At 38.4% G+C, this 24,016-nt stretch overlaps 1 protein-coding gene across 1 annotated transcript in view; it reads right to left on the bottom strand.

Moving 5' to 3' along the window:
- The window catches only part of EEFSEC (eukaryotic elongation factor, selenocysteine-tRNA specific), a 126,228-nt gene that overhangs the window by 75,241 nt on the left and 26,971 nt on the right, over positions 1-24,016 (bottom strand). Inside the window, exons 2-4 of the mRNA XM_086469937.1 lie at positions 16,499-16,706; positions 12,670-12,766; positions 9,598-9,762 (exon numbers count right to left, since the gene is read on the bottom strand). Of these exons, the coding sequence (XP_086326063.1) occupies positions 9,598-9,762; positions 12,670-12,766; positions 16,499-16,706 (470 nt within the window). The remainder of the gene's footprint in view (positions 1-9,597; positions 9,763-12,669; positions 12,767-16,498; positions 16,707-24,016) is intronic.

Below are 24,016 nucleotides of genomic sequence, written 5' to 3'. Positions count from 1 at the left end.
CTTTTGCAGAATCTATTACATACCCTATATATAGAATATATCTTAAAAACAGGTTGCCTAGACAGAAGACAGGTCAACTGTTAAATCTAACTTTCACAAAGGCCTGATAGTTTTTAAGTCTACAATTTAAGCATTTAAAGATGTATTAGCTACAGTGACTCTTTAAAAAGGCTATTTGACCTTCCCTTGTGATTCCTAAAGTGTGAAACATTTATTCTTGATTAATTATTCATTAGAAAAGAAAGAGAAGCCAACTGCATTTTATGGCATGTGCTTTCAAGCTAATCTTTACAACCACGAAGAGCCTGGGAGTTTGTAGTTTTTATTTCAGACAGTTGCAAATGAAAATCTATATCTAGGCATTCGTATCATGTTCATCACAGTACTATCTGAACAGCCTACATAATTATATTATTCCAGCTGATACCATAAATATAGGCTCTCTAGTATTACTTTTTCTTTCATTTCCAGCTGCACCAGCTATTATAATATAAAGTTATAGGAACACTCTAGTGAAGAGGTGTTTCTCACATTTAGTTTCAGCAATACATGTTTTTGCCACAGGCAGATGGCAACAGATCCAGATGATGAGCTGAACAAACATTTAAAGAGCAAAGTCAATTCTCACGTAATTTTCTAGTAGTAACAAAGAATAAAATTTAGAGTTTTATAAATGGGGTCATCTCAGAAACATGCAGTACAAGGCATGAAATCCAAAGGACTTACTACAGTGTAGCACACAGTAATGCTTCAAGAAATTACTCTGGTAACGGACTAATTATACATTCCTGGGCAACTACACGCTAGTCTATTTTCTTCTGTCTTTTGGTCAAATCTAGAAGCTTATCTTCAACAGACTTGGTTAAATAACATTTTCAATATTCAGATTTTTTTTGCCAGCACCCAGATCTAAACAGAACTATAACAGACAGACCATGGCTTAGTTAATGCAGTGCTTGCTGAATTGTTCTGCTTCAAAGCCTGATCAAATGAGGAATCGTACTGTATATGGATGACCAAAGAAGAACAAAAAGTGACATTCCCTTCCTCCATTCTGGTTACTGAAATTTTGCCAAAGCCTCCAGTGCTTGAACTTAAATATTTAAAACATGATAGTTACTCACTGCCCTAACTAAGCCTATTCATACTAAAGTTACATTCTCAGCAGGAACGTAATGTAAAAGCTATGTTTACCATACAGGAGGCTACCCTTCCAACTACTATTCAAGCGTTCCACTAAGATTCCTGTTCAAATGGTATGCGAACGTGCATGGGTCTGTTTTCAATTGCACTGGATTGAGAACAATTCTACCTGATAAATTAAGAGAAATAAAAATAAAGTTAATCGCCTGGCAGCAGCAATGCTTAAGCAAACAAGTTATGCAAACACAAACCAGCCATCCTTTTCTTTAAAAGGTTACCATAAAGTTTAAACAAAAATGCATTTGGATGAAAGTTTGTGATTACTATAGCAATGTCCATTAACTTAGTTTCAAACTGATCTTGAACCCCAGGGTACACAAACCCAAAAACACAACACCTTATCACTGGAGTAGCAACTGTTTGACAGGAAATTGCTTACCTGCTAAATCCCAGGATAACATGCATGTTTTCATTCAGTTGTATCGCAGTTGTGGCTCAAGTCATCTTAAAACCTTTCTCGTCCTGTATGCAGCTTACAGGACCATTGCTTAGACTACCCACTTTAGATGGGACTACTTTTCAAACTATAAATGCAAGACATTCAGCCCTAGGAAAACAATAGCTAGTATATCCTGTAGAGAAGGTATTGGAACCTGCTTATTCAACTTCAGAAACTGTCCTTGAAAGGATAACACCACTCAATGCTTATCAGGTCTTGTCTTTTCTCTCATCAGATCCACTCTAGCTTCAGCCTATGAAAACAAGTTCAAAAATACTATCCGCAGGTTTCTCATCTGACCCTGACTGATGCTGGTTTCAAGCACCAGAGGTTTCAAGCCAAGATGTACTTGAGGGGAAGGAAGTATACAGAACTGCATTGTTACTCAAGATTGCAACAGCAGCTGATAAAAAGGAGGGTGGGAAAAAAAGTTTCTTCAAACTATGGTGTAAGTGGAAAAGATCAGTCACTTTGAGACTAGAAAAGCAGACAGAGATGGAGAAAGACGGAAATAGGCAGGAGAAAGAGAGCAAGCAGATGAAGGAAGTTAAAGCAGTAGAGATAAATCTAAATGTCAGGTGTCATCTTAGTAGCTTATTAGATGATCCATTTTCTTTTCAACTTTTTTCTGAGTCACAAACCTACAGATTTGTTTATCCTTAAATACGTTGATGTACTGAAGCCAAATTGCTCACTAATATAACATACAAGAACATACTCCATTTCTCCAATTGTGGCACACTTTACTGGGATACTGAGCTTCTCCATCAGATCCAGCAACCCAGTACATCGGTAATTCCTAAAGAGCTCCAGAATACTGAGCACCATAGACTACACATGGAACTCACATCTGCCAGTCTACACTAGTTAGGAGAGGACTCTAATATGGTACACTAGTGAGGAGAACACCTACATACATGGGAGAGTGCATGCAGTCACTAGTGAAACTACTATATCTCAGTGCCAAGTCCAACCTCAGAACACCTCTACCTGTGTAATTTTCCTGTTAGTCCATTAGTTCCTTCTTCTTCAGCTCAGTTTCTTTCCCACCTTGTACTTACGTAACAACTCTCTTCAGCTTTTCTAACTCACAAGTTCTCATGAGACAAATGGTTTACTGAAATCTGGACAGGAAAAAATTAGAATTTATCTAAGAAAATCAGTCATTGTGTCAAATAAAAATATGATGTTCATCCCACACAGTATTTTCATCTACTCAGAGTCAAGAGGATCCTGTATTTCTTTCTCATTTTGAACCCCATTGAACAGCGTACCAGTTCTTAGGCAATAACAACTCTCCACTTTCTAACTATTAAGGCAAAATTATCCGTGTGGCAATAGCACAAAATACACACTTCAAATTATCTCATGCATCAACCACAACCAGTCAGCATAGCAGATAACTCTGAACAAGCGATCAGTATCATAGAAATACTGCAGAAGTTAAAGTCTACCTTGGTGAACAGTACTGTTTCCGGCAATTCTGCACTTTCATGTGGAGCCTGGATTCCAGTCATTTAAAGATGGTTTAAGTGGACAGAAGCAGAAATTACATGCAAATCTCTTCCTTTTCAGACCCACCATAGCAAGAAACTTATATACTTTGGGTAATTTCTCTAATCCATTAGAAGGCAATCTGTATCCCAACTGTCTCCAGCTGGCAGGGAGCACAGGGTACATCTAGACCTCCAAGAAAAGTTGCAGATGAATTTTAGTATTTGAAGAGTTAATTGGCTAGCACTGACTAGGCCACTTTCCTGCCTAGAGAGATCACATTAGACAAGCTCCAAAAAAATACAGTGTATGGTTTGGATTAGCACTGCTCAGGTTGGCTGCTCTCCCCTGGCTTCTTTCCCTTCTGCTCTGACCAAGTAGAAAAAAAAAAAAATTAAAAACCCACAATATACATCCAGATCCCTTTCTATTGTGTCTTATCCCTGGTCCTGAATAAAACAAACCTTAACACAGAAAGTCCTTTATCTTTCTCCATCTTTTTCCTGTACTTACGTGATACTTAATAAAAAATTGCAAGTGATATGAACTAAACCACTGTACTTCAGTAACAGGTAGTAAAAGAACACCAACATACAAATTTCTTCCTGAGCATTTTTATTCCTAAGCTTTTTTAAAGTCTAAAGTTAACTAGATTTTCTTTTTTGAATACAAAATTAAAATTAATTCTGTTCTTTCACATCTTGGGGTTTGGGGTTTGTTTTTTGTGGGATTTTTTTATTTTTTTTTTTTTGAGGACATGGTGTTGGTTTGTTTTTTTAAAGTGTGAACTAAAACAGAAAAAGAAAAAAAACCCACACACAAAAAACCCCACACAGTAAAAAGTTACAAAACTATACACTGAAAATGAGGGAACTGATCTTTATAAAGAGCTCAGCATCTGCTACTCTTATTCTCTCAAGAGATTGAGCCAAAAAGATTTGAGAAGTTTTTCTTGCCAGATCTAAATTTCATTCCACAGGCACTGGATCAGGTCTTTAATCCTTTACTTAACCACAAAGAACTGTGCTGAGGAGTTTAATTCTTCCAAAACATCTGATAATATCCTAAACGTTGAAAGCAGAATACTTTCCAGTATAACCCAAATCCTGCATGTTTTGCTTTTAAGTAAATGCCCCAGCAAATGCAAAACCAGTAGGATTCACACTGATGTTTTCTAGGAAAGGGGAAAATCTCCAAAAAACACAACTCATGCTTTAGAAGTAGCAGACAATTAAGGAAACAGTTTAATACTTGTACTGAATTAAACCGCATGTATAACATTATATGTATATGTTTAATTTATTGATTTAGGATTTCAGATTCTTGTATTTTATCACCCACATATTTTAATATGTATTATGAACTGCCTTTTCACAATTTTATCAGTTAAATTCAATAACCCAACCCAATTTTCAGAACTGCCCTTCTTCATATCATTTCAACGAAAAGAAAATGTTTGGGGTGAGCTAGACTTCCTCCCCAGCAGATGAACCATAGAATTTTAAAGGCTGTTTATGTCAACTTTGTGCAAGAAAAACAAGAACTGTTGGAAAAAACAGATTTAGAACCAGCATTCAGATGCACTTTCAGAAAACTTAGCAGGGGTTCTATCTATTTGCAGAACAGAAAAGCCAAGGTATCCTGAAATTTAAAAGAGGTATATTATGAGGCCCAAAGAACTAAAAATGATAGTGGTAAAAACTTATTAAATGTTTCACCACAAAAGTCCACATACAAGCGTCTTTGTGATCCAATTCAGTGTGGTTTGAGCCAACTTCATTTTCTGAGATTTAGATGTTCTCTGACAAGATTTAACTGTGCAGCAAGTCCTTAAAGACACTAAAATTAGTTCTTACTACATTTATATACTAAAGCTTACTAATCAGAGGTCTTGGGACATCAGATAGGCTGAAATACTCATGTGGGCAAAAGCAGATATATGTTACTATTTTAATAGCTATGGTGGTTTGAAGGAAATACTCTTGCAAATATTATTTGGGTTATTTATCAGACACTGGAGAATTTTTTTCTTGGATGAGTCATAAAAACTACAGGACATTTGCCAAAACACAGACCAAGGTTATATAGCAAACAAAGCAGCTTAAAAAAAAAAAATTAAAAAAAAAATCTCTTTTCATATGGTGGAAGTATATGAAGCCATGAAACTTCTCGGTATCACACTTAGAAAATTATATTACTTAGAAGTTCATGAAGTCAATATAATTTGACAGCAAACAGGCCCTTGCCAAGACAGAATCCACTACTAGTTTAAACTGACATTCATCTACTAAGAGATTCGACTAGATAAACAGAAGCAAGTTTCTCACATTTTTCAGGAGACATTTCGTGTCTCAGGTGATCCCTTGAAAGTACAGCAGAGCACTGAAACACCTGGATGACTACTTCCACATTACAAGAGAAGCATTTCGTAAACACACTTGCAACTTTTGAGACTGACATGCTCAACATTAATAACAGCAATTGTCTACTGCAAACCTCAGGGATGGTGAAGGTTGGACCTGATAAGAATATTCCTCTTCCCCTTTAACGATAACAGCTCAACCACACCCCACAGATCAAAAATCTGATAATGCCTAAAGAGGCACTTCCTAAGGTCAGTCCAATGATTGAGTGTCCACATCATTTATTACCTGAGAAATAACTTTGTACTACATTACACCAGATACATTATTCGGCTTCAGCACACAGCAAAAATCCCCACTTGATTACCCACAAAAAAGCATCAACATAACCATTTCCCAATAACAGCTACTCAGCCTTCAAGGCACTCGTGAACTTCTGACAAAATGCAGTACAAAATGGCAAGATACTGTACTTTCGTATAGGCTCCAGTAAAGCTACTAACATCCACCAGCCATTCAGCTTGCATCAACTTGCTCTAACATTTGCCAGTAATTACATTAAACAGAACAGATAGGAACTTAAATATAAAGCAAGAAATGTTTCTACTTGTTACAAGTTCTGAAAAAAACAGCAGCGGTCCCTGTACTTGGCTGCCACGTACATGCTCTGTGGATGCTATATACCTGCAGCACTTGATCACAGGTAAGAGAATTCCGAGTCAACAATTTCAGGACAATCAGATCTATATCCATTAACTGTGTACATCTGTCTCTGCCTCCTCACTCAATTCAGACTTGACCTCTTCATGATTTTTCACAACTCTTAAGACGGAGAGTGATTCTTATTAACCAACCTGGAACATTTCCTGTGCCTTAAACATCTTTAAAGGAATATTAACATGCTTGCAACTGTGCAATCTAAAGCTAGAACAACTAACACTGGGCAGAACAAAGACCACATACCATACAACATTTTGCATTACTCTTCATATAAGGATTATTTTTTTCTGTTTTGAGACAACCAACAGCAAGGACAAAAGTCCTGGTTCTTGCCTGGTTTTTGCCTTCTAAGTAGTTGGTGTTCTTAAGCTACTATGATTTTTTTTTTTTCCACCATGATAAGGAAGGCAAAGATACTTCTACCCCCCTGAATAAAACACTTTAATTAAAGCAAGCTATAAAAAGACACAGCAGCACTAGAATTTGACATTCATGCTCACTTGAGCTAAATCCATTAAACAAAATACACTCAGATAAAGATTTTGAAGTGATTATTACCAAACCTATCAGTAAAATAAAATAAATCTACATTGAAAAAAAATCCTTATTATTTAAACTCCAGGAACTTTCATAAAGTAGAAATAAAGATGTCACAAGTTGTTACAGTTCATAAACTGGAAGATTGTAGAGATTGAAAGACCAGAAAGAATCTTAAAGGACATGCAGAATTCTGCCAACACTACATTTTTGCTGAAGAAATCCTAGGTTCATGCTCTTCAAGGTGGATTTCAAGTGCTAGTGAGCAAATAGTACTAACTCAGTTGGATAGCGAACTGTTTGCTGCGTCAAAGCTTTTTGCCAAACACATATATATAATTTTTCTTTTCACTATATGGATAATCAACCCCAGATGGCAATTTACATAGGCAACAGCATAAAGGAATCCATGCACTGCTGGTGCTCTCAGCCTCAATCAGAGCAAGCATGGGCGTTTGAGAATGTCACTGTTTATTTTTAATTGCTGTGTCCCTCCTTTGTGCAGGTTCAAGCGGTCAAAGATGTCGAAGTCCATTAGTAGAACTGAAGGTGATGCCACTTCATTTGGCAAGAGGGTTCTTCAAATTTAAAAAGCAGCTGGTTTGTAATGTCCCTAAATGCCCAGTGGGCACCAGCTGTCAATCTCAGTTACCATAGGGTCAGGGCAAAAAAAGGTCACAGAGAGTCATAAACCACAATATGTTGTGAAATGTGCTTCCTCCATTACCTTGTAGGCCTGAGAAAGGTTTGACCTTTTATAGGTATCCTAACCCAACTCTGTATGATGCTAGCAGGGGCAAGTACAACACAACTCAAACTTACAAAAGTTTCTTCCTTTTACTGCGCCTTGGTTTCCATACCTGTACAATATGAATAGTCACAAGCTGCTAGTGGCAAAACCAAAAATTCAAAACTCCACCCATCACTATTACCATTCAGAGGCATGAGCACATCTTCTATTTCACACGAGACAGTGGAAGGATTAATTCATTAACAGCATTGAAAACTACTAAAACTTTGAGGGAAATTGTTAATGCCATAAAAGCCAAGTGATCTGGCTTCTCTTTGTCAATGACAAGTTTATCTGCTGACTTGCCTTTCATTTCACTTCCCAAGTGACTTTTCTCCCAATCACTTGGGAAGAAAGCATCTTTGAAGTCCCACTTAACGACTTTTCTACTGTCTTTTTAAACACCTGTTTACAATGTGCAAGTTATTCACTGTATTTTTGTCATTTTCTCCTTCATGCAGATTCCCAAAGAGCAGACTAGTTCCTAAACATGTTTCTCCAAAACATTCTTGGACTATACATGAAAAGCATAACAGTAATTTCCAGATATAATCTAGTTATGCATTCTTTCTTTGCAAGAAATAATTACTCTGCTCTGTCTCACCCTCATCTCCCAGATCACAAAGCAACAGGAAGTTTTGGCCAGTGCTATGTCAGAAGAAAAGCAGTAAACTAGCTGTGCCAAGCCTTGCTGGGCAGGAGCCATGAAGCATTCATCAGCCTTGTACTCCAAACTACTTGTCCCTCCTTGTGCGGGCAGGGCCAGGACACCAAGCAGGATCCAACAGAAAAGGGAAAGAACACTGGCAAGGGGAAAGCAGGAGAGGTTGAAACCAGAGCTACAATCCCAGCAAAACATACTCCCTGCAGAAGTTACAGGCATGACTCCCAGAATAGGCTGCATGCTGCAAATGAGAATAGGGGCAGTGAGGTATTCCACTGGGAAAGAAGACATCATGGGGTGCTTATTGTGCAAATCACTTTATGCAAAAGACAATACAATATAATTAGACGGCCACAGGTATCATAGAAGATGCTGACTGAAAATTGTCAGCTATCAGCAAAATATTTCAGGTGAAATCAGAATGCCTCACCTAGTCCTTCACTTGCCCACAAAGTACAGGCAAAGATGAGAAAGCAGTATGTTCACTCAATGAAAGAGTAAGGTCCTTATAGTAGCATGACTTAAGGATAATACTGACAGCACCAAAAGGGTCCCATCCAGATTCGTTCAGCCAAAAGCAGCCTACTCTCAGAATGTAACCAGCTGGGTCAACTTTAAGTGGCAGCTGCAAAACACATCACAAGTCTTGACTAATTTTGGGTAATTAATAAAAAGGGAAAGTCAGAGCAGTCCAAATCAGCATCTGTCAAATAGGCTTCACCTGTTCCAGGCATAAAGTCACCTTGTTTTCTTTCAAAGGATGAACATACTTTAAGGAAATTAAATAGCAACGACAGTTAAGCAGTTCAAAGGCCACTGAAAGGCCTCTTGACTTTCTACAGGTTTTCTAAAAAGTCCAACAGCAGCAAGCCACCTACTGCATCCCAGCAGTTCTCCCAGAACATGCTGACATCAATTAAAGCCCCAGCAAACAAAGAGAATGTGTATCAAGCTTCAATGTCCTCTTCTTGGGATTTCCTTCACTTCCAGACATCTTGGGAAGCCTACCTACTCAGATTCTTTTGCAAGCCTTCTCACTGCAGCACATCTCAAATGAAAGCAACCTCACTTAAACCTTGTTAAGTCCTTGGGCACATCCTATCTTGGAAACATACCTACCTTACCTTTCTGAATTTGAAAGTCTAACGTGGTAATCTAGGTCAGTCTTCTCTTCTTCATTCAACTAAAATTGAGCAGGTAACTTTACTGGCTGCCTTATTTAAAAATCTCTATGTCTCTTCCCATTATAAGCTCGCTTATAGTAGACTACAAAAAAAGAGGCACTGAAAATAATTGAATAATTTTAGATTTGAAGAGAACACTCTCTTCTTTGTTACATGTCTCATTCTATCAGGAAAACTGGGGGGAGTGAAAATGAGAGACTCACCTTCAGGGCAGGAATCTCCACATTGTCACCAAGGCTAACAGAGCCAGAAAGAATAGTCCCTGTCATCACCGTGCCTTGACCCTTAATAGAGAAACAATGGTCAACTGCCATAAGGAAGTGTCCCGAGGGGTCTCTTGATGGCAGGTAAGCCTGAGACTTCAGGACCTGAAAAAAAAAATAAAAATAAAAGTAGCACCATGCCTGGGTGAAAAGTCATGACAGCCACACAGCAAAAGGAAGGTAAGCAGATGATTGATTGAACAAGCTTGCAGTTTTACTGATTTCAGGCATCTCCCAATGAGGTTAGAATGCACCAACGTCAAATTAACCGTGTGTGCCATAGAAGAGACGCGGACTTAGCAGCAGGAACAGTTTGATTTTCTGCCTTAGAAAGATTCGGTACTGCACATTGAGCTTGGTTAGCAAAACTGCACTGGTGACAAAGTTGCTGCCAAACTCAATATAAACACTGCAGCAAAGAAAAAAATCCTGTACCCATCCCTGCCCCCCCCCCCCCCCCCCCCCCCCTTAAAAGTACAATTTTTACAGTGCATTTTTTGCTACTTCAGCTTTTCTGGATTTTGTGAAAATTAACTTGTATACAGAAATTAGTGCCCCATAAAGCCCACCCCTGCCTCCCTCCCAGAAGAACTATTATACTCTGTTAAGTTTTCAAAGTCGACTTCCCCTTCAGATTTCTGTTAACACTTCTTGGAGAATCAGACCACTAAAAAAATAGCTTTGTAAGTACCATTTTCTAGAGAAATTCTCCAAGTTTAGGTTTTCTGGTTTACTGACAAATACTACGTTTCTTAAAATATATCAACATGCACAGGAGACCTTAATTATAGAAATGCAGTCATGTACCCAACTGAGCTTCAGAGAAACTGGTTCACCCCTGTCTCAAATCACTTTTGAACTCTGTCTCCATTACAACATCAGCGTATAAACTCTGCACTGCCTTTAATGTCTGCTTTTAAGGTTAGAAACTGCAGGTTAAGCCAAAGCTGTAATGGCAGAACAATGAAGAGTCTCTCTTAACAAGGACAGAAAAGATAATACCTTGAAGCTCAAAGGCAGGGCTTGCAGCATTTGCCAGCTCTTCTAATATTAGGTCTCAGAGTTGACAGAAATAGGTGCAACATAGGTATTTCCTCCAAAGGTTTTAACCCTGGTAAACATCCCAGTAAATCTACCTAGAACCAGACAAAGGCAGAACTAAGGACTTGCCTGTCTCCACCTCTCTAGACATTGCTGTGGGCAGCCTAGTTCTTGCCAAGTCTATTCTAAGGCCATACCACATCATACCACACACACCCCCCCATGCCCACCTCAGGCCACACATGCCTGGAAGGTGGCACAATATTCAGTGTTCAGCAGCTACATGGAACATCCTGCCTTGTACAAGCCAGGCTGCCCTGGGCCAGACATACCTAGATTTTTGATGACTGGTTCTGCACACTAACTTCAGCAATTTAAAAGTATTTTAAACCTGGCAGCACCCAAAGCAGACCTCAACACACCTGCAAAGAATGATGCCTTTGTTTTAGGACTACTTTCTGCTGCCTGCAAGTAACGGTGGCACCCCTCCAGAGCAAAGATGCTACTTTTCCCTGAAGCTTATTCACAGAAAGAGTGACAAGTCTACCACAAGCTGCAAACTGCTCTTAAACAGCTATTTAAGTGTCCTGCCCAACACAGTACAAGCTTCATGCCATATAACTTCCTGCATAACTTAGTTTTTTGAAATCCTGTGAATTTATTCTCTCCCCAACCTGCCCCACCCACACACTCCCCCCCAAAAAAAAAAAAAAAAAAAAAAAAATCACACAAAAAAAAACCCTTACATTGCTGGAACTAAGGATACCTGTGAAGCATCAGTTGCAGTCTTCTATTATTCATGTGGGTCCAATATAATATTAGTTATACAATCATACCGTTTTCTCCAGGCCCTACCTCATTCAGGGTACAGGGTAAATCCAGGCCATGCTTTTTATCTTTCGCAGGTGTGCAAGGCATGCAGTAAGCAAGGCAGAGTACCACAGAGAAAGAGGATTTCATCATGAAGGCAGGTGGCGCTCCTCTAGAGAATGGATTCTACACTTGCTTATACTAGAACACCCATGTATTGTCATTCTCTTAAAAATGAAACTTTCCTCTGGTAATCACTGATTACACACCTCAGACTGTCCAAACAGAAACACCAAAGCTTAACAGAAGTGCTAAGCACTCACAATTGCCATCAAAATTGGCAGGTACTATGATCTGAATACAAGGATGTCCCAAAAGACTTCCTAGTTTCCTTAAATTTGGCAACCAAAACAGTAAACTCAGCGGACTTAACTTTGTGCCTCAGCTTCCCAATCTAAATATGGATTAAAGTCACCTCTACACTTCCTATAGGTCTTTTGGAAGTAAATTAACTGTTTGCCAAGTGCTCAAGACCACAGTGATGCGTGCCAAAGAAAAGTCCAGGAGGAAATTAATCATTCTGAATGCAGAGCAGTATTTGAATGGAGTCATGAGGCCACACAGAGAATGAGAATTACAACAAAATACAGACTACCTGCTCACTAGCTGAGCCCTGTCCATCCTGTGCAAAGAATGAGGTAAGGATTGTTTAGCATAAAGAGTCATGCACTTAAACAGTGGATCATAACACACACATGAAGGAAGGAGACAATTCCCAATGTATAACTTTGGAGTGCCTGACTTCACAACTTTACTGTTTTCTTAACTGTGGTACAATTATAAAAGAACACCTACCAAGGACTTGGTAGAATTTTAATTTTTATTCTTTGTGCTTCGTAATTCTTCACAACTTTAAAACCACACACATGATAGCTGTTTCTTAAGGCGTAGCTATTCAAAGGCATTGAAACCTAGTAGTTGAAAAAGGAGATCCACTTTTGGGGCACACAACCTCAGCTTCTCCAGGAACCCCTAAAGAATCAGGTTCCTTAAAACTGACATTAATGCAGGAGTTCCTCAGGTCTAGGTACTAATGCATTGTATTCCAAAAGACTTAAAAGTTTGAGTATGTTTTATGTTGTTATGTTCATCAGCAGGTACCTCAATTAATTCAGAAACACCTAGTGGATTCTCAGACTCTGGGGCTTCCGGTCCACCAGGCTTTGCTGCAACAGCAACAACAGGACACCCATAGAACCTGAAAGAGAGAAAGACTCCTACCATTAGATCACAGATCTCCTATGTGTCAGTGTAAAGTAGTTCCAGGCTCATCTGACAATGAAGGCAAGCAAATACCCTCAAATTCCAACCCATCTGCTCTTCCCCCAGAGTGAATAACTGACAATTTTTCTTCTTGAATTACTAGCATCTGCACTACTGGACTTCACTATGAAATCTTCAGTCCTGCTTAGTATTAGCTACTGATTCAACTCTGTGGTTTATTTCAGAAGCAAAGGTCTGTTACTAGTCTTATTGCAACAGCTTTGCATTCAAGCCATTTTACCTGGAGACTAGAAACGTTTTCAACTTTAAAACAATTATAATCCTAGCTGTACAGTCATAACCTTCAAAACAGGAGCCAAATGCACGATGGCACATGATGTCTACCTATGTCTGCAGGCAGACTGCAAGACCTGCAGACAACAGAAAGATCTAAATCTACTAAAATCAAAGCTCATGGAACACCCAAATCTCAAACACGCAAAGGTTCAGAAAAGAGGAGTAGTACTTCCACAGTTGAACTCAACTTAGCTTCTCCCTTACAAAGAATTTCATCTTCAAGTCCTTAAAATGAAGTTAGACTATAAATCAGATTATTGCGGAAATTTTGCAAAAGTCAGGATTAACCACGTAAAATATATATATATTAAAGCAATGGAATTGTAATCGGCAATAACACAAAAAAGTGATTGTTTCTATGAGGATACTTGATTCTTATGCAATAGATTCAGGACAAAAGTAATTATTGATGTCATCCTTTTGACATTCACCCCCCCCCCAGACTTTATCTCAAAAAGGGAGTGGAGGGAAAAAGACAGTGCCTCAATAAAGAACAAATGTTAAGTTCTACAGGGGGAGCTCATTTAGTGACCAAATAGTAATCAAGCACATAAGGTATTTGCTTTGTATATATGCTGTAAGTCTGAGGCATCTAAGGACAAAGGGTAATGAAAACATGCACTTAAGATTCCTGTGATTAAACATAAAACTTTTGGAAATCTCTTTTCATACAAATATTTTAGGGCACTGTACTGCAATAATAGAAATTTATGCGGAACCAGGTGCTTTACTCCTTTTCCCAAACACCAGAAAAAGCTGGAGTAACCATATACTGCCTTTGGAGGCATTTCCAAACATGATTCAGCCCTACTAAATCCCTTACTCCATCACACTGATTTATTGTCAGCAGAGTTTAGAGCCCGCTGGACAAACATAAAAGCTGGCACATGGAAAAAGTAATGAAAAAATATAAATTCCATTTTGTTTCTTTTTACTTTTGCTATCAACCCATGGAACAAGCAAATTTTGATTAGGTTAAATCTGCAAGTGTCAAACTATTAAAATATTCAACACTTTCCTCCACCTATTTTCCACCTTCCATGGAATCTCATGACAACACTACAATAATTTCCCCTACTCTATAGCTGCAACAGACTTCAAATTTGCTTACTGCTATGGAATTGTGCATGCATGCCTGTGTGGGTAGAAAAATAATAATCAAAAAGTAAACTATTCCTAGGAAAAAAACCTCATTGCTAAGTGTTTGGGGTCAGAGGCAGCTGTCAAATGTTCTCAGCACATGTCCTGCTAATAAGAGTAGCTTAGAAATACAAAACCAGTTAAGAAATGTGCATTTGGAAACGCAAAGTCAAGTGGGAAAGCGGCTGTCGAGAAACAACACATGCCTGAAATATAACAGACCAAGCACTTGACCATCAAGCCCAGGTTAGCACTGCTTTCAAAGCACCACAAAGCACAGACTGCATATGCAAAAACTGAATTTTTGTTAGGAGAACAATACACAGACAGATGCAATAAAAGAGCATTTCTAAGATCTAGAGTTCAAATGAGTAATTAAAACACTATGACAGGACCATTTCTCTCTAGGTGGAATCACAGCTTTATGATCAGCTGATACACACGCTTGTTTTAAAAGAGGGCTAGAGGTAAGGACCTCACAGTTCACATGTGAACTGCTTCAGAAACTCACTTCCCCCTCAGTTTTGACAAAGTCTGATACTTTTCAAGACATGCTGTAAAGACCTATCTGTACTCCTGGATATAAAGGGAAGACTTAATTCAAACAGTGTACATAAGTATTTCTGAATACCAGTTTCCTTCCAAAAACCTTGTCTTTCTTTTATGAATATGCAACTTTCTAGGTCTTTTTTTCCCCTGCAATCATTCACAATACAATCTTGGATTGAATCAAAAATGAAGTACCACCTGCAGCAGCAATTACTGCCATTCAAGAATCAACAAATTTTAAAAGGAGGACAAAAAACTGAGCAGTATATTAAGGTAAACTCTCTTAAGAAACATTAACTTCTTGGCCTAGATGAGAAAGAAAAAAAAAACTATTAATTGTAATACTGCTTAAAATTCACATTCTACATATCAACCTTTCAAACAACCAAACCAATTCGTAAGAAACCCATCAGATAATTGTCTCTAAAGTTTTCCTAACTTTATTACCTCAATGCTATGCCCATTGGGATCACCTGTGAATTTGATCAGAAACTCACATCCATAAAAAATTGTTGATCCAAAATGCTTTCATATATTACAGGTGTCTCCTTTCTCTAGCTCCCCTAAAACAAGAGGCAGCAACCTACAGAGAGAAAACCAAGCCACTCTGTATTTATTTGCCCTTAAATCAACAGCTACCAGAAAAAAAATGAAAGTTGTAGGATTCTAAATCCACAAGAGAGAACTTCACTTTCTTTGTGACTTCTGTTCCATTCTCAGCACAATGAATGGACCCAAGAACAACACGGGAGCTGGAAAAACACCAAGATCTTCATAGTCACTATTGTGGCAGCTGAAAAGGACATTGCCCTACCATCACAAATAAACTAAGCAGGAACTGCCATATCCAACCAAGTTTTGCTTTTTTGGTCCTGGTGAAATTCTCTCCTCTGTACACTGAATCCTATTCCTCCGATTCTTCAAATGAAACGTGACCCAACAGCTACAAACACGGGAGTCAATGCCCCCTTATGACCCTGGGCAGAGCTAGCTGTGCTTCGGTTCGTGTAACCACTAAATAAGTATTGTGTCTGTACTGTACCTTCCCACTTCATAACAGCCACATTTCCGCTCATGAATCTCACTGCTCTTCACTAAGTACCTTAATTCATTTACCTAAACATGACTGACAAACATCATCTCAGCCAGAGCTACATTATGTTTTATAAACTTCATCATTCTGGTCTCCCTACCTGGGGCAATTGCATTTTTCATCCTCAGTTAAGGAAAGGCCCTGACACTTTATTTTCTCTGGAGCAAAAAAGACTTGCAGATCACAACAAAGGTGCAAGCCCATAAATACTAAAAAACCCACACACACACAAAAAACCCCACACAAAACACAACAAAACCCAAACCAGAAATCCAACAAACAAAACCCAAAACAAACACGCACCCAACAGCAGTTCTTCACCTGAATATTCTGGCTTTGTTTTATTGTATCTGAAATCCAAGCAGCACTTTAAACCGAAAAGCTTCATTATAGGAAAATATTTCTCTACCCATGATACTTGCAGATGCAAATTCAGGGCTGCATTTCAGTTTCTGGTAATCTTTCCACTCTCTTATCTTTGCTAGACATCACAGTATGTTTAGAAGGGCACTGGAAGGGAAATGTGGGTGAAGTATTTTTGTTAAACATTTTGTTACAAGTTAGCTGTTAATACTACTGTTAACTTACTTAGTATTTTCCAAGGTCTTCTGCATTTTCTTAGTCATCTTCTCAATGGCACTTTGTCTCTTCCCCTCTGGAAGGAGATCTATTTTGTTCAGAACTACCACCATCTTCTGGCAGGCAATTTGCCCAATTACCAAGCACTCCGCTGACTGCGTCTGCATCCCTTTTGTCACATCTATTACAAGCATCATCAAATCAATAATCTGGGCACCTGGAGGAGAATTCACAGTCAGTATTACAGCAGCATGAAAAGATTAAGGATGATTTTCTCAAATAGCTTCCATAAAAACTGTCACTATATATACAAATGCCCAGAAATACAAACAAAACACAAGTCAAACTAAGCATCGATGCACGGCTGTGTTTGCAAATAAGACCCCAGGAAGTTAAGCTGTCCTATGCTACCAGTGGATCATAAAAAAATATGGAAGCATGTGATAGTTTACATATTCTTCCATATTAACAGTTCAGGTTTAGAGATATCATTGCATAAAAAAAAAAATCAGAAAATTACCCTTGGAGCAACATAAGCATGAAATTTGCCTCAATTAAAAAAAGATAATCTAAGCAGCTAAACAAGAGTATGGTACAGCCAAAGAAACATACAACAACATTGCAGACAGTCACATACTCTGAGCAACCCCAGTAAAAGCCAGCTACATGCCACATATGTCAAAAAACGCATTTTAAAAGATGATAGAAGCTAGAAATTACGCAAAATTGCAGCACTCTGAATTTAAGTACTTTTACTATTTGCCTTAAGCTTCTGATTAGAACAAGAAATCGATATAACTGCTCCTTGTTCCTTCATCTTCTCCAACCTTCTCCCCCACTTTTTTTTTTAAGCTTTTACAATGGCTATGACAACAGCTACCCTTGTTCATAATTCCCATGAACTCAAGATAGGAAATCATTCTGAGGTTGAAGTGCATGGGTGAATGAGCGGGTGGGAGCAACAACAATAAAAAAAAATTATGGTTACAAATGACTATTTTCAACCTACCAAAGCTTTCATCTCATAATAATGAATGCTAAACCTTTCAAAGCACTAGTTGGATAATTACAACATTTCCAAGGTTCCTGCAGAATTTTCACCACTCATTTCAAATCTCTCTCCATGACAAATTGAAGATAGACTTTATAGCTTTAAAAGTATTTTTCATTTTTATCATTTCAAGAATTGTATTGATTTAGAACTTGCTTAAATTACAACACAGGCATCTTTAAGGCTGTACAAAAGGCTCAGATTTTATATGCCATACAGAAGTGCAGACCTAAAGGACTGGAAGCAACATGAATGAACAGCATGAAAACAGTTCAAGTGGGACAAAACACTTAACAATTGGAATGCATGCACTTTTGTGGATACATACAGCAGGGTTTTTTTAAACTAAATGTAACAGCCGTATTTTGTATTAAAAATATACTGCACAATAATTGTTACTACACTGGTGACATCCTTCAAACGAATGGGAATTAATAATTAAAAACAAACCATCAAGTCAAATTGATTATTACTACTATAAAAAGTGCATCTAGTGAAACAACAATGCTGAAGCTTAAGTTTTAGCTAACTCTGTTATGACTACTAAAGCACAGCAATCCTTATGCTCCAGAATTAAGCCAAATAACCAGATCCAAATCTGGCCTTGAAAAGGGCAGCTGATAAGATGCATTATATGTGCTGTGGGATCTCTTCCCTCCAAGAGGAGACAAAAATCTGTTATATGCAGTTTCAGTACAAGGGCCACTTTACCTTGAAACACTAAATCAACTGCTTTGAATACATTCATTATAAAGCAAATACTTGTAATTGCTGTATTTATCAATCTATTCGCCACACTTTCGAAGAGCCATAAAAATCATCAGCCCAGTTGCTAAAAAGTCAAGAATGTCTACCTCAGGGCACTTCATAGCAAAGAAAAGATGAACAAAAGAAAAATAACTGTACAGTCCATGGAAAAACTCCAGAAACACCAGAAAATATATATCACAACAGTCCGGAAAAAACATATTACAAGTCAAGGAAGCAGCAGCATACCCAAGTATGCAAATATGTGCCTCAGTACAACTAACATGCCTCCTCCAAAGTCTTAACATGCTAACTGCCCACAGTTGGTAAGAGATGTCACAAGATGGAATGAAAGCATGGCAGGGGGAAAGCTGGCACCCAAGTAGAGCTGGAAGCTGCTGCCACTCAACAGTGTCATGGAACCAAGAGAAAGATCAGGACAGCACTGACAGAAATGCTTTAAATGCATTCTCCCCGAGGCACGAGGATGTTCTGTACATGTCTGCTCACGCCTATCAAGACATGAATGCTCAAGTTTACAGGACCCTTGGGTAAAAAAAATAATGCTGAGATGTAGTTCCACAACTTTCCCCTCTGAGCTGTTTAATAAGCCATCTTTGACAACTCACTCTCTTCCCAATCCCTCAATCTTCTCCTAGACAGGTTTACATTTTTTTTTAATTATGGAACCCATTTGCTTAGCTGCCCTTTGTCCACACATAATAGTTTATTAAATACTAAAATGACATAATATAGGGAAGTCAAAACAAAGTGCACAGGGATTCACAAACGTAACATTTCTAATCAGGAAAGCTCGTGGGTCACTTGTAACAAGGTGACAAAACTGTAACCCCTGTCCTACCGATGATGGAAGATCTCATTCAGTATGCTTTTCCCTCATAGCATGTAAACAGTAATAGCAGACTTACAGCATGTTTAACTTCATATTCATTATTTAAATAATCTCTAATACACTAGTATTCAACCAACTCGCTACCATGTTGGATTTCAGTCAAAGGAACAACATTCCTGAAGAATTTTCCACAGCAGAGTAAGATTTAAATAGGAAAGGTGAAGCAAGGATTGCAAGAGTATTCCCATTAAGCATAGACTCCAAAAACAAAACAACCCCCCCCCCACAAACAAGCCAACAATACCACTCAATAAACCTGAACTATCTGACCTGCCACAGGCTGTTGTGCAAAATAGAACAGCAAGAACAGAAACACTTCACTTTTGCTCAAAAAACGAGATAGGATATGGTCCTACACAGTTAAGAAGAGTGATATGGAGGAGATGAGAGTTCCTCAAGCCCTCAAAGCAGGCAAATGACTTGTAACTACTCTGAACGAAGCAGAGATACATGAAAGGACAGGTCTGCATATAAGGAAGCACAGCAATCAAGAAAAATATTTTAACTGCATTGAAGCGGGTCATATAAAAATCAATTATAAAGTTAAACTAAGGTATTCAAATGCTTTCCCTTACAGGAAAAAAAAAAAAAAAAAAAAAAAGCAATGTAACCTTTTATTTGGTGTTTCATCTATGAAAGAGGTGTTCAAGAACATTCATAAAGATAGAGTCTTCCTGACATGCGATTTCTCACTTTGCTCAAAAACGAAAGATCAACTATCAGAACATAATTCATGTGATGACATACAGCTCAGATGTAACCCTGCAAAAAGCAAATGAAACAAACTAGTTGTCATCAGAAAACACAAGGGGGTGGGGACAGATGGGAATTATATTGCAAGATAAGCAGCTAAACCACATTGAAAACACAAAGTAAAGTAGATAGTCCAAGTGAAGAAAAACAAACAAGAAAGATAACATGTGAACAGAGAGAATCTGGATGACAGCCAGCTGCAGGAAAAATGTAACAAGACCAGCAGCACAGCATCATAGAGAAAAGACTGCAAGAAGCACCAGCTAAACCTGGAGGCAGCAGCACCCGCTTGTACCACAGAAGTGACAGGGGACGCAGGACTCATTAAGAAAAATACCTTCGGAGAAGAGAAGGTCTAGCCCTGCTTTGAACAATCACATCCAGCCCACTCTTGCTTCTGAATTTTGGGGAATATCTGATTATTAAGAGTAATAAATTACTTCACTCATGACCGTTTACTCATGAGACTAGTTGAATTGGAGACATCATAACCATGACAAGTTTCAAAAGCACAGAAGGCAGCAACTCAGTTTCCCTAAACAGGCCATCAGCTCAACTTCTCAATGGGAAGAGCTCACCAGCTGCTGAGTGCACCAAAAAAGACAGGTGACCCAGAAGAACAGTATGCACTAAAAAAAAGTATGTAATGATGAACTTTTAATCTTTAGGAGAAAATTCACTGCATTCTCTGCATTTATGTTATTTAATATATCTTCAATCACAGAATGTTAGGGGTTGGAAGAGAACTCAAATGACCACCTAGTCCAAAGCAGGACCGCCTAGAGTAGATCACACAGGAATGCGTCCAGGCGGGTTTTGAATGTCTCCAGAGAAGGAGACTCCACAACTTCTCTGGACAGCCTGTTCCAGTGCTCTGTCACCCCAATAGTGAAAAAAGTTTTTCTTTATGTTAATGTGGAATGTCCTATGCTCCAGCTTGCACTCGTTGCCCCTTGTCCTGTCGTCGTCCATCACCAAGAAGAGCCTGACTCCATCCTCCTGACACTCGTCCTTTACATCAATTGTTTACTGAAACAGGAAGAAAGACCTACCCAGAGCTCTAGGCAATAAGGCTGCAGACCTTCATTCCCTGCATCAGATTCACTCTTCATAAATGTGTTTGACTTCCACACAGTTTATATAAATAAAGCACACTTGATTTTGCTCACTGAAGCTAAAGTAGACAAACTCTGCAATGTTTACATGCTACTGTCTCACATCCTTATGGAGAAGCACACAAGTAGCAAAACCAGATCTGTTATACCAGTACTCACAGGGAAACACCATATCAGCACCCAACCTACAGGCTGCATTTTTAAAAACTGTAAAGCACTATAATTGCCACATTTATTTTGGAATGGAATATTACATCTTAAATAATAAATCTCCTTCAACCTCGATCACAGAAGTTGTTGCAGTTCTGCATGTACATGAACTCAAAACACCTTCTGTTTGTGTAACCTGTTGCATGCTTGTAAATTAGATAGCCAAAGTCCCAGACTGAACTGCGTGTAGATGGAGCTGTACAGCAAACCACAACATTTACAGTAAGTTAAAGAGGGCATTATTAGGTCTAGGGGAAAAAAACCTAAACAAAAACAAAACCCAAAAATATTTCAGCCTCCACTATTACTTTATCAGTTCCAAAAGCTTATTACTATTTTATTACCTGTGCACTGTACCCACTTTCAGAACCATTCTGTTATAAACTCCAACCACTAAACTAGCTAGTAATTTCATCCCTACTGAAAAGGGGAACCAAAAGGCATTTTCAACAAACAGGCAGAATTTCAATTGTTCTCTCTTCAACAAATGTAGATCAAGAATACTAAAGTATTTACAAGTACCACCATTTTGGCAAGTGTAAGTTTAGTATTGCATTAACTTTTCCCATAATCCATCAATATAAAGCTGACTTGGCTCCAAAAAGTAAAACCTGGGCTAGTGGACGGAAGAAGGGGTCGAATCCCTGTGTAAATGAAGGGGAAGTTTTGCTGGCCATGCAAGCATGGAACACAAGCACAAATTCTGACTTGTGGATTCTTTAAGCTCCTGCGTCCTGTCCTGTTTGTGGCAATCTTTTTAGCTGACTGTGCACAAACAGTACAAGTCCTGTTCACAGATACTGAAAGGAAGCAGAAAATAGAATTTGAAATGTAAAAATAAAATAATTGTGAGCCACAGGGTATAATCTGATTTCATGCTTTACAAGGAAATGAAAGACGACTTCCTTAAACATACTTTTTTTTTTTTTTTTCAAATATGCTTTTTACCATGTTAGGATTTCCTCTAGTGCAGGAGAGAAAATAGGATTGTAGAAAATGTACTGTTCTCAAGTATCATTGCTACTTGAGGGGCAAAGCTCTGTTTTAATGTGCACTTCCCATTCTGGGCAAGAGGAAATTCTTCAATTAATAAACCGGCTGGACTGAGGCGAGTTTTTAAGGTTTAATCAATTTCATCTGCACATAGGATAAAAAGACCAACTATTCTACCATTTTTGCCTCCCTTATTCCCCTTTCAAAAAAAAAAATAATACAATCAATGTTTTATTTTAAATTCTTTGAGGCTAGTATCTCCTGTCTCAGGAAATATTATCTATATCATGCAGCGAGTATGAAACATTCCCCTTCCAAGCCCCTGTCCCCCCCTTTTTTTGTCAAGAATTTTTATTCAGAAACAACTACATTATTCTCTGCTTTCATATACAGTAACATCTTGGGAGATGCTACAAAGTCACACAGGATTTTGCTAGGTACCTTAGGGGAGGCATTGTGATGAATAAGGAAGATGTTTTACAGGATCAGAAATCTCACAAAATTTAAACAGAAATCGGAAGCGTGAGCTGGGAGAGACACGTGCACACAACTGGAATGCATAAATCACATATGAAGAAACCCTCTGTAAAGCAATGCAAATCATGGATCAAAACTGATACCATAACTTTCGTTAGGAAACACTTTGAAAAGAACAGGAACTGGTTGAGTTCAAGCATCCCACCACCGTTTCCCAGGCACGCCGTTCCTAAAGATATAAGCAGCTGTAAGCACAAACAGGGAGCTGTGCACCTTCAAAATATCAATAGCTTGAAACATCTCTGACAGTGAGGGTCAGACTGACAACCCACAAGACTTCTTTTTGAATGCAGAGTAAAGTTTAGAACTATACACATGATATTTTATTTCTGAACAATAAAGAAACAGCTGGTTGCACAAATTCCCTTTAAATGAAAACCAGCCACTATGGTCTTTCCTAAACTGAGAGCTACAAAGAGAAAGCAGGATGACCATAATGGCATAACTCTAAGAAGTCCATTTCTTATATGTCAAATAACCTGTCTTTTACAGTTACTTATTTGTAATCCCAAGTTCAACTCAACTACAAACAGCAAATGATGGAAAGAGATAACTGCCAATAAGGAATAGAGGAGTTCTGCAAAAGACCTCACACAAGAATCCACTTGGAATATACTTCATCTCCCAGATGAAACAGTGTGCAATACTGCACTGAAGAGGATAAAGGCAATGAAAGCCTCTACCCTCTCCTTTGTCAAGTCATCCAAGGATCTTGCTTGAATGTTCTAACTACGTGTCAGAAATAAGTCTGTGTTCTTCAAAGGGTGGAAATGCCTATAACGATTAGAGTATGTCAATAAGCTTGATTGGCCATGCTGAATTAGCACGAACAAAGCTGATAAGGCCTCCATGAAGGTCACACTAAGAAAGACTGAGGGATATCCTCCAATAATTTATTATATGCTGATCTAGCTATTGCAATATTGCACAGGAATAAGGTTATATTAAACGGATGACTTACTGAGCAAAAAACCCAAACAAACCTTAAAGTGGAAACTCTCAAAAAAAGCATTACAAGACAGGAAGAAAGAAGGTCATCAGGAGATCCTTTGCAAGATTTTACAGAATGTAAGGAGTCCCATGTTGCCTTTAGCCTCTTCGGAGAAGTGTTGTACACTGGGCCATCCGCGAAGCCCTAAATAATCTTGGGAAACTTGATCTAGCTTAGAGGTGGCGCATTATAGATGGCTGGTCCACCTTTAAGGGCT

This window comes from Leptosomus discolor, chromosome 9 (assembly GCF_034619465.1).
Source record: "Leptosomus discolor isolate bLepDis1 chromosome 9, bLepDis1.hap2, whole genome shotgun sequence".
Classification (NCBI taxonomy): domain Eukaryota; kingdom Metazoa; phylum Chordata; class Aves; order Leptosomiformes; family Leptosomidae; genus Leptosomus; species Leptosomus discolor.
This window is presented reverse-complemented; position numbering and strand designations above follow the sequence as displayed.